Source organism: Oncorhynchus tshawytscha, linkage group LG13 (genome assembly GCF_018296145.1).
Source record: "Oncorhynchus tshawytscha isolate Ot180627B linkage group LG13, Otsh_v2.0, whole genome shotgun sequence".
NCBI lineage: Eukaryota > Metazoa > Chordata > Actinopteri > Salmoniformes > Salmonidae > Oncorhynchus > Oncorhynchus tshawytscha.
In genome coordinates, this window is record NC_056441.1 from 21,885,984 (window position 1) to 21,898,984 (window position 13,001).

The 13,001-nt window shown below is 43.7% G+C and overlaps 1 protein-coding gene across 8 annotated transcripts in view; it reads left to right on the forward strand.

Annotated features, from left to right (window-relative positions):
• The first annotated feature begins 2,320 nt into the window (after nucleotides 1-2,320).
• Nucleotides 2,321-13,001, forward strand: part of LOC112264465 (sorting nexin-13-like) — a 34,370-nt gene continuing 23,689 nt past the window's right edge. Inside the window, exon 1 of one of the 8 annotated variants that reach the window (XM_042295341.1) lies at nucleotides 2,321-2,505. In XM_042295341.1, the coding sequence (XP_042151275.1) occupies nucleotides 2,494-2,505 (12 nt within the window). In that variant the 5' untranslated portion in view covers nucleotides 2,321-2,493. Of the gene's footprint in view, nucleotides 2,506-2,607; nucleotides 2,862-13,001 lie in introns of those variants that run through there. The other 7 variants (XM_042295338.1, XM_042295337.1, XM_042295342.1 and 4 more) reach the window with 7 other exon arrangements.

A 13,001-nucleotide genomic window follows, 5' to 3' on the forward strand; every position in this document is an offset into this window, starting at 1 on the left:
GCAGAGCCTGGGACTATATTCAACTCCACCCCTGCTTACTGTGTGGCCCTGCTGGGGCCCTGCCCACCTGGAAAAAGGTAAGCATCCTTACTCTATTCATTAAATTAAAATGGCTTTATTGACATGGGAAAAATATGTTTACATTGCCAAAGCAGGTGAAATAGATAATAAACAAAAGTGAAATAAACAATAAAAAATGAACAGTAAACATTACACTCAAAAGTTCCAAAGGAATAGAGGCATTTAACATGTAATATTATGTCTATATACGGTGTTGTAACAATGTGCAAATAGTTCAAGTACAAAAGTGAAAATAAATAAATAAACATAAACATAAATATGGGTTGTATTGACAATGGTGTTTGTTCTTCACTGGTTGCCCTTTTCTTGTGGCAACAGGTCACAAATCTTGCTGCTGTGATGGCACACTGGTATTTCACCCAATAGATATGGGAGTTTATCAAAATTGGATTGGTTTAAAAAAAAATGTGGGTCTGTGTAATCTGAGGGAAATATGTGTCTCTGATATGGTCATACATTTGGCAGGAGGTTAGGGAGTGCAGCTCAGTTTCCACCTCATTTTGTGGGAAGTGTGCACATAGCCTGTATTCTCTTGAGAGCCAGGTCGGCCAACGGCAGCCTCTCTCAATAGGAAGGCTATGCTCACTGACTGTGTACATAGTGAAAGCTTTCCTTAATTTTGGATCACTCACAGTGATCTGCCACTGTGTACTCTCTGTTTAGGGCCAAATAGCATTCTAGTTTGCTTTGTTTTTTTGTTAATACTTCCCAATATGTCAAGAAACTATCTTTTTGTTTTCTCATGATTTGGTTGGCTCTAATTGTGTTGTGCATCTCTCTGTCTCTGTGATCTCTCTCACTCTGACTCTCTCTCTCTCTGACTCTCTCTGACTCTCTCTCTCAATTAAATTAAATTATATTCAAGGGCTTTATTGGCATGGGAAACATATGTTAACTTTGCCAAAGCAAGTGAAGTAGATAATAAACAAAAGTGAAATAAACAATAAAAATGAACAGTAAACATTACACTCACAGAAGTTCCAAAATAATAAAAGTATTTCAAATGTCAAATTATGTCTATAGTATACAGTGTTGTAACAATGTGCAAATAGTTGAAGTACAACATGGAAAATAAATCAACATAAATATGGGTTGTATTTACAATGGTGCTTGTTCTTCACTGGTTGCCCTTTTCTTGAGGCAACAGGCCACAAATCTTGCTGCTGTGGATATGGGAGATAGATATGGGAGTTTATCCAAATTGGGTTTGTTTTTAAATTCTTAGCGGATTTGTGTAATCTGAGGGAAATATGTGTCTCTAATATGGTCATACATTTGGCAGGAGGTCAGGAGGTGCAGCTCAGATTTTCCTTAAATTTGGGTCAATGGTCAGGTATTCTGCCACTGTGTACTCTCTGTTTAGGGCCACATAGCGTTCTAGTTTGCTTTGTTTTTTTGTAAATTCTTTCCAATGTGTCAAGTAATTATATTTTTGTTTTCTCATGATTTGGTTGGCTCTAATTATGTTGCTGTCCTAGGGCTCTGTTTGTGTTTTGTGAACAGAGCCCCAGGACCAGCTTGCTTAGGGGACTCTTCTCCAGGTTCATCTCTCTGTATGTGATGGCTTTGTTATGGAAGGTTTGGGAATCACAAGCTTTTAGGTGGTGCTAGAATTTAACAGCTCTTTTCTGGACTCTCTCTCTCCTCTCTCTCTCTAGTGCCAGCATACAAAGGTGTAAGGTATAGCCAATGTTACCAGTGGGACCCTGAATAATGCATCTATGTGGTAACTGGTCAGTCACTGATCAATCATGTGATTCTCTCCCTCTGCAGGTTAGATGGCTAGTTGTCAACAGAGGCTGGTATGGAAACCACATGTGGTGTCCATGTGTTTGATACTGTTCCATTTATGCAATTTCTGCCATTATAATGAGCCCGTCCTCCTATAGCTCCCACCTGCCTCCTCTGGCGTTCAACCACTTGTCAATCATGCACTTGGTAGTTTTTAATTGATTTTATGTTGAGAGAGAGATAGGCTTTACTACATTTTCATAGGTAGCTGTCATTGTATGCAGTCCATCAAACAATGTTGTGGGCGCCTATCTGCAAAACAGTAGCAGACATTCTATTTTCCCACCGAATATAACATACAATCATAAATGTTGATTATGTGTTTCAGAGAAAGTATTTGGCTCAGTCGCAATTGTTAAAGTAGTAGATGAGAATGTTTGTAGATTCAACAACACCCAGTCACGGGTGTGTTGCTTGCATCATAACCCTTTTCAGCCAATGAGAGAGCGACGTCGAGAAAAGGGGTGCCGGAGACGTAAAGCTTGTGCAACATGGCGACTCTCCGAAGAGACTACGGAGAGTGGAGATACAACCGCTTTTAAACCAGAAAATCCATATATTTGTGCCTTGTACAATGTGGCGGGTTTAGCCCAAGCTACGACATCTACAACATTGTAAACGATGTTTGCAGAGGTAAGTTCATACTCGCTTCAAGGCGAGTCTATAGTTTGTTTTCCGCGCTGGGCAGTGACAGCGTTGAGTGACAGCAGCCAAACAGCTAGCTAACCGTTTAGCATCCGATCACAGGTAAACATTGGACGATGAGCACCCACAGGCTTGTCTGTTTTGAAAAAAAAAAAAAAAAACTCCTTGCTCTGTCAGTTAGTCCAGGATTAGATAGCTAATACGATGAGCTGAAGTTATACTTGGTGACAATACCGTGCTGGAATAAGCTCTCTGGCTAGGTGGAATAACCAACGTTATGCGTTTACATTATTATGAGTAACGACGTTGCTAACAGGAGAATCTCTTCAGCTCAACTGATTCAGGTGAGAATGGAATGGGCGCGTCCCAAAGTAGTTATTAACTAGCTGGCGGCTAGCCCATTCAATAGTACATTCTTGGGCTAGGTGGCTAACAACATCGATGTCAATTGCCCCATTTGCTTCCTAGCAATATAACTTAGCCTGCTAAATACTAGTAACGTTAGCTAACTTTAGTAATGTTAATTAGTAACGTTAGATAATGTTACAGCACAGCCTTATCAGAGTTAGCTAACTAGCTATGTGTCTTTCTGATTTGACATATTTAACCAACTTACTAGCTATCTAAGTAGTTAAGTTACTTGTTACTGTTTTGCCCTGTTCTGTGTGTAACATTAGCCATTTTGATGTTGGCCAGCTACATTTTGGTAAATACGTGACGTTTAGTCTGCCTGCCCCATCATTACATTATCTGGCTTACACCTGGAACTGTCACCAGTCAAGTTTCTAGTACCTTCTGTCACAAAATCTGTTATGTAGGCTAGCTATGTGTTCCAATTATGCCTATGCGGCTGCAACTACATTTCCTATGGTATTTAATTTAGCTAGCTAGCTACATGCAAAGTAGCTACAGTTCTCATCAAAGGGGTAATAAGTAAGAATTTCTATCCAGCCCCACTTCCTGTTCCTTTAAATGGGGCTAGTCAAGTTTCTATCCAGATCAGACCTGGTGTCTGAAATGGATGTGTAAATGACTGCCTGTCATGTGGAATTGGGAGTTGTGTTCGTTCAGCAGTACTTCTCATTACTCTAATCTGTATTGTCTAAACTGACAGTGTTTTCCATTCCAAGGGTTTTATCTAAAGATAATGCTCTACGCCCATTGAGCCTGGTCTGTTTGACTAGACTACTTCCCGGTAATGTAGTTATAACTGCTTATAAAGCAACTCTCTATATAGGCCCCTACAGTTCTCTGGTAACTAGGCCTACCTACCAGGTAAATATCTAACCGTTTTACCTTAGTATCAAGGCCCTTCCTATGTTGGAGACCTATGGTGTGTGTGTCTCTGCCTGGTGTGGTAGGCCTAATCTATGTTAGACTATATCTCCTAGGTCTCTGCAGGGAGAGGTATTTTATAGCGCTACTGCTTATAGTAAGTCACTCTCCTAGTATGTATGTAATGTAATGTATGTATGTATGTATGTATGTATGTATGTATGTATGTATGTATGTATGTATGTATGTATGTATGTATGTATAACTAGGCAAGTCAGTACAAAACAAATTCTTATTTACAATGATTGCCTACCGGGGAACAGTGGGTTACCTGCCTTGTTCAGGGGCAGTTCAACGACAGATTTTTGCCTTGTCATCTCGGGGATTCGATCCAGGAACCTTTCATTTAATGGCCCAACGCTCTAAATAGTAGTCTACCTCCTGCCCCCTAACTCTGATTACTATCAGGTCTATATGACCTCACTGGGGTAAGTTTAAGTTGTGGCTGACATGGCACATTGTCTCCAGTTAATCTGGGATGTTATGGAAGAAAGAGGGCATTGTGTTGTGCTAGATATCACACCCAAGTATAAAACAGCATTCTTGTCTCTAACCTTTAGAGTTAACCAGTCACAACCTGAACACAACCTGGAGCACAGTAGCCAGCCTGACTGAAGGGAGTTGGCTGTTGTGGTGTAACTGGTCTTACAGTGTAATATGCACCCTCAAGGATATGTGTTTCTCTCACAGCTAAATCTCATTAGTATGTCTTAATCAAGGCTTAGTGACAGCGAGGCGTCAGTCCATCAGAACTGCTCCGCCACGCACGCACGCGCAGCCTGCATCAGTCTATGGTCACCCTAATAGGGAACTTTAACTGGCCCAGGTCACAGTGCAGTTCTATGGGAGCAGGAGGAGCACGGAGCCCAGTATCCATCATACTGAGGCCTCCCAGCCCTGCTCAGCCCAGCTCCCTCACTCCCCTCTGGGAGCTCCAGTCACTTTCTCAGAGGAGAGCTTTTTAATGTTCTGAGCTAATCCCTCAATTACTAACCCCTCACTCATTAAACCCTAACCCCTCACCCAATGTCAGTAACTCCTGACTGTCTTGGAGGCCAAGGGGGCTATGCTGCTGACAAAGTTGAAACATACATTCGCTAACCCCTGACCTCTTAGCCAGAAAAGGACTGGCCACCCCTCAGAGCCTGATTCCTCTCTAGGTTTCTTACTACATTCCTGGCTTTCCAGGGAGTCTTTCATAGCCACTGTGCTTCTGTATCGGCATTGCTTGCTGTTTGGGGTTTTAGGCTGGGTATCTGTATTAGAGGTCGACGATTAATCTAAATGGCCTATTAATTAGGGCCGATTTCAAGTTTTCATAACAATCGGAGATCGGTATATTTGGACACGGATTTGGCCGATTTATTATTATTTTTACACCTTTATTTAACTAGGCAAGTCAGTTAAGAAGGCATTCTTATTTTCAATGACTGCCCATGAACGGTGGGTTAACTGCCTTGTTCAGGGGCAGAACGACAGATTTTTACCGTGTCAGCTCAGGGATTCAATCTTGCAACCTTACAGTTAACTAGTCCAACGCTCTAACCACCTGCCTGTTACGCGAATGCAGTAAGCCAAGGTATATTGCTAGCTAGCATTAAACTTATCTTATAAAAATCAATCAATCAATCATAATCACTAGTTAACTACACATGGTTGATGATATTACTAGTTTATCTAGCTTGTCCTGCGTTGCATATAATCGATGCGGTACGTATTGTTGCTCCAATGTGTACCTAACCATAAACATCAAGGCCTTTCTTAAAATCAATACACAGAAGTATATATTTTTAAACCTGCATATTTAGCTAAAAGAAATCCAGGTTAGCAGGCAATATTAACCAGGTGAAATTGTGGCACTTCTCTTGCGTTCATTGCACACAGAGTCAGTGTAAATGCAACAGTTTGGGCCGCCTAATTTGCCAGAATTTTACGTAATTATGACATAACATTGAAGGTTGTGCAATGTAACAGCAATATTTAGACTTATGGATGCCACCCGTTAGATAAAATATGGAACGGTTCCGTATTTCACTGAAAGAATAAACGTCTTGATTTCGAGATGATAGTTTCCGGATTCGACCATATTAATTACCTAAGGGTCGTATTTCTGTGTGTTATCATGTTATAACTAAGTCTATGATTTGATAGAGCAGTCTGACTGAGCGATGGTAGGCACCAGCAGGCTCGTAAGCATTCATTCAAACAGCACTTTCATGCGTTTGCCAGCAGCTGTTTATGACTTCAAGCCTATCAACTCCCGAGATTAGGCTGGTGTAACCGATGTGACATGGCCAGCTAGTTAGCGGGGTGAGTAGTTGTTCCCCTTGCTCTGCATGGGTAACGCTGCTTCGAGGGTGGCTGTTGTCGATGTGTTCCTAGTTCGAGCCCAGGTAGGAGCGAGGAGAGGGACGGAAGCTATACTGTTACACTGGCAATACTAAAGTGCCTGTAAGAACATCCAATAGTCAAAGGTATATGAAATACAAATCGTATAGAGAGAAATAGTCCTATAATTCCTATAATAACTACAACCTAAAACTTCTTACCTGGGAATATTGAAGACTCATGTTAAAAGGAACCACCAGCTTTCATATGTTCTCATGTTCTGAGCAAGGAACTTAAACGTTAGCTTTCTTACATGGCACATATTGCACTTTTACTTTCTTCTCCAACACTTTGTTTTTGCATTATTTAAACCAAATTGAACATGTTTAATTATTTATTTGAGGCTAGATTGATTTTATTGACGTGTTATATTAAGTTAAAATAAGTGTTCATTCAGTATTGTTGTAATTGTCATTATTACAAAAACACATTTTTTAAATCGGCCACTTTTTTGGCCCTCCAATAATCAGTATCGGCGTTGAACAATCGTAATCGGCCGACCTCTAATCTGTATAGCAGTTTGTGACAACTGCTGATGAAAATTGGACTTCATAAAATACATTTGATTGATTACCCCCTAACCCCTCAGTCACTGCCATTGGTCACAGGGGCTGTGGCAAGGAAGGGAAGTGAAACCTGTATGCCTGCCTCACTGACATATTGGGCATGGGGTGACTTCATGTGGCAGGGAGTTGTGCAATGTCCTACAACTGATTTTGTTTTTTAGGGAGTTTACAAGGAATGCTTTGTGCTGCTTCAGTCGGGAACCCTCAGCTCTTGTATGGAACCCTCAGCTCTTGTCCTGTGATAGTTTGTGTTTGTGAACACCTGTGTCATCCTCTCCAGTCTCCACTAGTCTGTAGTCTGGTACAGTAGTATACTGGGGAGTGGAGGCTCTCTAAGTCAGTGGAGGAGTGGGTCAGCTAGCGCAGTCTGTAAGTAGTAGAAGTTAACCCTGTAGTGGTTTAATAAGCCCTGTCATCCTCTAGCTCAGGGTTTGTTAAACTACGGGTCAGGAGCCAAAGTGGGCCCTGGGCACTTGAGGTGGGTTGCGAGTTATGAGAATACATCTAGATCTGCACACTATTTCTTCTTAATTTGGGTCATTGGAGGACGATTAGGGTCCCGGGAGGACTGTCGGGTTGAATGATGGACATTATACAGTGGAGTGTATGAGAGACAGGACAGCCAGGCATGACTACAGGCAGCTATAGGGCAGACTCTTCGCAGCTGTCTGAGGCTATGGTGGGCAGAGAGGAGTTTTATTAAAACGTCTGAGCCCTTTCTGTTGGAATGGTTTTCCTGAACCTTCTTGCTACCGTACATTATCACAGAAGACAAGCATAATTTGTGACGAGTTGTTTTGTTGTGGCTGGTGAGCTGTCGTTTTGTATTCTCTCCCACTAGTCCCTGTCTGTCTGTCTGTCTGTCTGTCTGTCTGTCTGTCTGTCTGTAGCCCTGATAATGTTAGCCTCTATCAAAGTAGAGGGGGCTAGCCAGTAGCCATATCATAACTTGGCCTACCTGTCTGTCCCTATATTCAGACAGTGATTGTTCCGTGGCGGCTCCACTGTGACGCTGGTGCTCTGATAACCCTAGCCCAGGCCCGCTCATATGGGCCCTCTAACACCATTATGGGTGTGTGTGTTGAGTCAAGGACGTCTGCTAGCAGCCAGGCACCTCGTGAATGAGGAGAGGCCTCCTTATCCCTGCTGTTGTTAGTAGTATAAAGACCCTGATTGACTGAATACCAGGCGGGTCTAACAATCTAGAGTGTTTGTGTTATTTTCATTCCTCTGTTAGGGTGTCTGAGTAACATTCTGTAGGTTGTGTCTCTGATGATACCTGGCTAGTATGCTGCTTCTCACCAGAGCTAGTCTAGGGAAGAATTTGCGATTTAGCCTGAAATATAGGCCTAGCTGTGACAGCCCATCCTCTTAGCTACTGTAGTATACGTATGGTACAGTGCAAGCTAATGTTTCTAAATTCCCCTGTTTGTAATAATGTAATGTAATAGGCTGTGTAACACAGAGGTCAATAACCTGCAGTAGTCAGTCAGTGCCATGTGTTATTATTTGGCCATGATGACTTTGTTGTTTTCTCTCAGGTGAATGTGTTAGCAGCAAGGGACTGACAAGCCGGTTTCATTATGTGAGCGAGGGGAAATGCTATGTGTGTGTATTGTGCACTTGTACAATGTGCGACTTTGCGCGTGCACGTGTGTGTGTGTATGTTTGTGATATAAAGTTGTGTAAGGGATAGCCCGGCTCTGTCCAGCGTGGTTGATTGGAACAGATGGTGTATGTTAAATCTGTGTAAGCTGGAATGATTCAGAGTATGCTGCTGCTAGCTCCTGCCTAGTGTGACGCTTATAGCTGTAATACTGCTGTACTACTCAACACCATCACCCTGACCCCTGGAAAGGTCAAGACATATCCCGTGTGTGTGTCCTTATAGCTGTAATACTGCTGCAGTACTCAACACCACCATCAGCTTTTACACAGAAGCGTGAGTGTCCTGACCTCTGGAAATGTGCTCTCCCCTCAATCTTAGCTAGCTAATTAGTTATACTGTATCTAAATTAAATCTGGCGACATAACAATGATGACAAAAGCTTTTCCTATTAATTATTTGCCTCCTTTTGAAATGTCATTGTGTTTCCAAGCCACAGTAATGCACTTTTCCCTAAATCTTCATTGGCACTAGTGATGCACCGATATGACATTTTTGGCAAATACCGATATCCAATATTTTCCTTGCCAAAAAAAACTATACCGATATTTAAAATGTTACTGTCCTTTTAAGCATTCTAGTACAGTTAAATAGTTGAAACACACACTGACCAAAAAGTTATTTTGTTGCCATTTATGTATGTCTCCATTACCAGAAAAACATCATTAAAACCTATTTCTTTCACTTACTTGCTGTGTTGTTTCGTTGTTCATTTGTTCATTCTCAACCAGGATTTCATCATACATGTCAAGCAGTTAAGTTTCAGCTCTGTCTGTCCGTGGCCTCTCTTCCTCGGTGCCCACTGTCACTGTATCCGTTTCCATCTTGTCCAGCTGTCTTAACATTTCACGTAAACCCTGTTCCTTGTCTAAGTAGCGGTCCTTGTACCTAGCATCAAGCATGGTGGTGACAGTAGACGTCGCCTATGGGCACAAACCCACCGTTGCTGGACCAGACAGGACTGGCAAAAAGTGCTCTTCACTGACACGTCGCGGATTGGTCTCACCAGGGGTGATGGTCGGATTCGTGTTTATCGTTGAAAGAATGAGCGTTACACCGAGGCCTGTAATCTGGAGCGGGATCGATTTGGAGGTGGAGGGTCCGTCATGGTCTGGGGCAGTGTGTCACAGCATCATCGGACTGAGCTTGTTGTCATTGCAGGCCATCTCAACGCTGTGCGTTACAGGGAAGACATCCTCCTCCCTCATGTGGTACCCTTCCTGCAGGCTCATCCTGACATGACCCTCCAGCATGACAATGCCACCAGCCATACTGCTCGTTCTGTGCGTGATTTCCTGCAAGACAGAAATGTCAATGTTCTGCCATGGCCAGCGACGAGCCCGGATCTCAATCCCATTGAGCAATTCTGGGACCTGTTGGATCGGAGGGTGAGTGCTAGGGTCATTCCCCCCCAGAAATGTCCGGGAACTTGCAGGTGCCTTGGTGAAAGAGTGAGGTAACATCTCACAGCATGAACTGGCAAATCTGGTGCAGTCCATGATGAGGAGATGCGCTGCAGTACTTAATGCAGCTGGTGGCCACATCAGATACTGACGGTTACTTTTGACCCCCCCCCCTTTGTTCAGGGACACATTATTCAATTTCTGTTAGTCACATGTTTGTGGAACTTGTTCAGTTTACGTCTGTTGTTGAATCTTGTTATGTTCATACAAATATTTACACATACTAAGTTTGCTGAAAATAAACGCAGTTGACAGTGAGAGGACGTTTCTTTTTTTGCTGAGTTTCTTTATAAACCTTCCTCCTGTATTGATGGTTCTCTTCCCTCAGCCACTTTATCTATCTAATGTAAATGACCTGAGCTGATACAGACCGCTCACAATGTTATCCTGATCACTTTCAGGCTCTTCAGTGAGAGGGATCAGCAGCAGGGTGGCTCTACAGTGAGAGGGATCAGCAGCAAGGTGGCTCTACAGTGAGAGGGATCAGCAGCAGGGTGGCTCTACAGTGGGAGGGATCAGCAGCAGGGTGGCTCTACAGTGAGAGGGATCAGCAGCAGGGTGGCTCTACAGTGAGAGGGATCTTCAGCAGGGTGGCTCTACAGTGGGAGGGATCAGCAGCAGGGTGGCTCTACAGTGAGAGGGATCAGCAGCAGGGTGGCTCTACAGTGGGAGGGATCAGCAGCAGGGTGGCTCTACAGTGAGAGGGATCAGCAGCAGGGTGGCTCTGACTCAGATCATGGACAGATCACTTTCTACTTGTTTATTCCCCTGGGGTCCTCCTTTCTTTCACACAATACTCTATAGCAGAGCTCTCTGAACCTGTTCCTGGAGACGTACCATCCCAGGGCTCAACGCTGAACTTTTTTACAAGGAGCATGTGTGCCCCCAAGTTGAAAATAAATAAATGTTGGAGCACAGTGAAAAGTATTTTTAGATATTAAAGCTAGAATCCTTAATTTTTCTAGGCACTCTGATGCTCCTAAATAAAATTCAGGTCGCTGGGCCTCCCGAGTGGCGCAGAGGTCTAAGGCACTGCAGTGCTTGAGCCGTCACTACAGATGCAGGTTCGATCCCGGGCTGTGTCACAGCTGTCCGCGACCAGGAGACCCATGAGGCGACACACAATTGACCCAGCGTCGTCCGGTTTAGGGGAAGGTTTGGTCAGCCGGGATGTCCTTGTCCCATCGCGCTCTAGCGACTCCTGTGGTGGGCTGGGCACATGCACCCTGCACGGTCGCCAGGTGTACAGTGTTTCCTCTGACACATTGGTGTGGCTGGCTTCCGGGTTAGGTGGGCGTTGTTAAGAAGCAGTGAGGCTTGGCAGTGTTGTGTTTCTGAGGACTCATTGCTCTCAACCTTCGCCTCTCCCGAGTCCGTACAGGAGTGGCAGCGATGGGACAGGACTCTACCAATTGGATATCACAAAATTGGGGAGAAAAGGGTGGTCAAAGAGAAATTCCAGGTTGCGCAACAAAATCTTTTATATATGCGAGTGAAATGGTCACACTATAGAGCCCTGCGTCCTGTAGGTTTTCATTCCAACCCTAATCTAGCACACCTGATTCTAATAATTAGCTGGTTGATTAGCTGGCTGATCAGGTTAGTTACAACTGGAGTGAACCTACAGGAGGATAGCGCTCCAGGAACAGGATTGGAGAGCCTGGCCTGTGAACAGTACACTTCCCTTCAGTAGCCTGTCTGTGATAACTATGGGAAAATCTCAATTGCATAATCCTAGCATCCTCTCTCCTCCAAACCCATTTGATGAGAAGGCCAGAGGCTCTGACCCCCCCAAAGGAAGGTCAGAGGGGCGGTACCTCTGGCCTTCTCATCCAATGGGTTTTGAGGAGTGAGGATGCTAGGAGTATCCAATTGAGATTCTCCCCATGGCCTAATTCTCCCTCCCTTCCTGCATCTGGAGTGCCTGCTTCAGCTAGTGACACACACACACAGTACCATTCTCACCTCACCTATTGCGATTTTCCTTCCTGCACCTGGAGTGCCACATTCCACCTGAGTGCCCCCTCTGTGACTGTCACACTCCTGTGGGTGGACACACACCTGCCTCACCCATATCACTTCACCTAGCACTCCTGGAACCTTAAGCTCTCACAGCAAACATCTGAAGAATGTAAACAAAACAAATGAACTGTGATCTAGACCCTGGTAGACAATCCTCATGCAAAATAGATTCCGGACCAGCTTTAGCTGTTAGCCTGGCTGTCTTTCAAGTAGCCTGAAGAATCCCTCAGATGTAGGCTAATGACCTGAGGTAATGAATAAACCCGTTGTATCTTGTTCGCCTGTGGGATGTGTGCCAGTGTTGGCTGGAGACTGGGTTACGTACAGAGTATGCTAGCATACGCTTGCTAGTGTTAGCCTGCATTTAGGCTGTGTGAGACTAAAGGATGCAGTGAGAAGGCTAGCATAGCATTAGCAGTTAGCTTGTAAGCATGAAACTGGGTCACCAGTAGCTAAGCGACTTAACTCCAACATATGTCTTCTACAGAGGTCCAATGCAGCCGTTTTTTAAAATCTCAATATCAAATCATTTCTGGGTAACAATTAAGTACATTACAGTGATTGTTTTAAATTAAAATGGTCAAAAAGTAACAAAATAGCTTCTTAGCAAAGAGCAATTTCTCAAGCAAGAATTTTGCTAGGTCTGTCTGGGAGTGGTCTGATTGGGGAGGGGGAAACTGAACGAGCAGTTATTGGCAGAGAGATTTGGAACTCTTTCTTATTGGTCTATTAACTAGTCACCAGGCAGGCCAAAACTCCATCCCACCAAAACAGGCTCAAATTTCAGGCAGACTTTTCAAACAGCTCTTACACTAAAAGGGCATTATCATAATTGTCACAATTTCACAGTATTCTTCCAACGTGTGTGGAAATATACATATAAAAAAACACTGGCAAATCATGTTTTTTGACTGCATTGGTCCTTTAAGTTGTGATGCGCCCAGAAGAGTGTGCTGCCAGTACTGGTAAAAATGTCCATTATTTTTATGCTTACCTTGCATCTGTTTGTCTGTAACTGCAAGCTTTTCTTTGGGTGCTGAAATC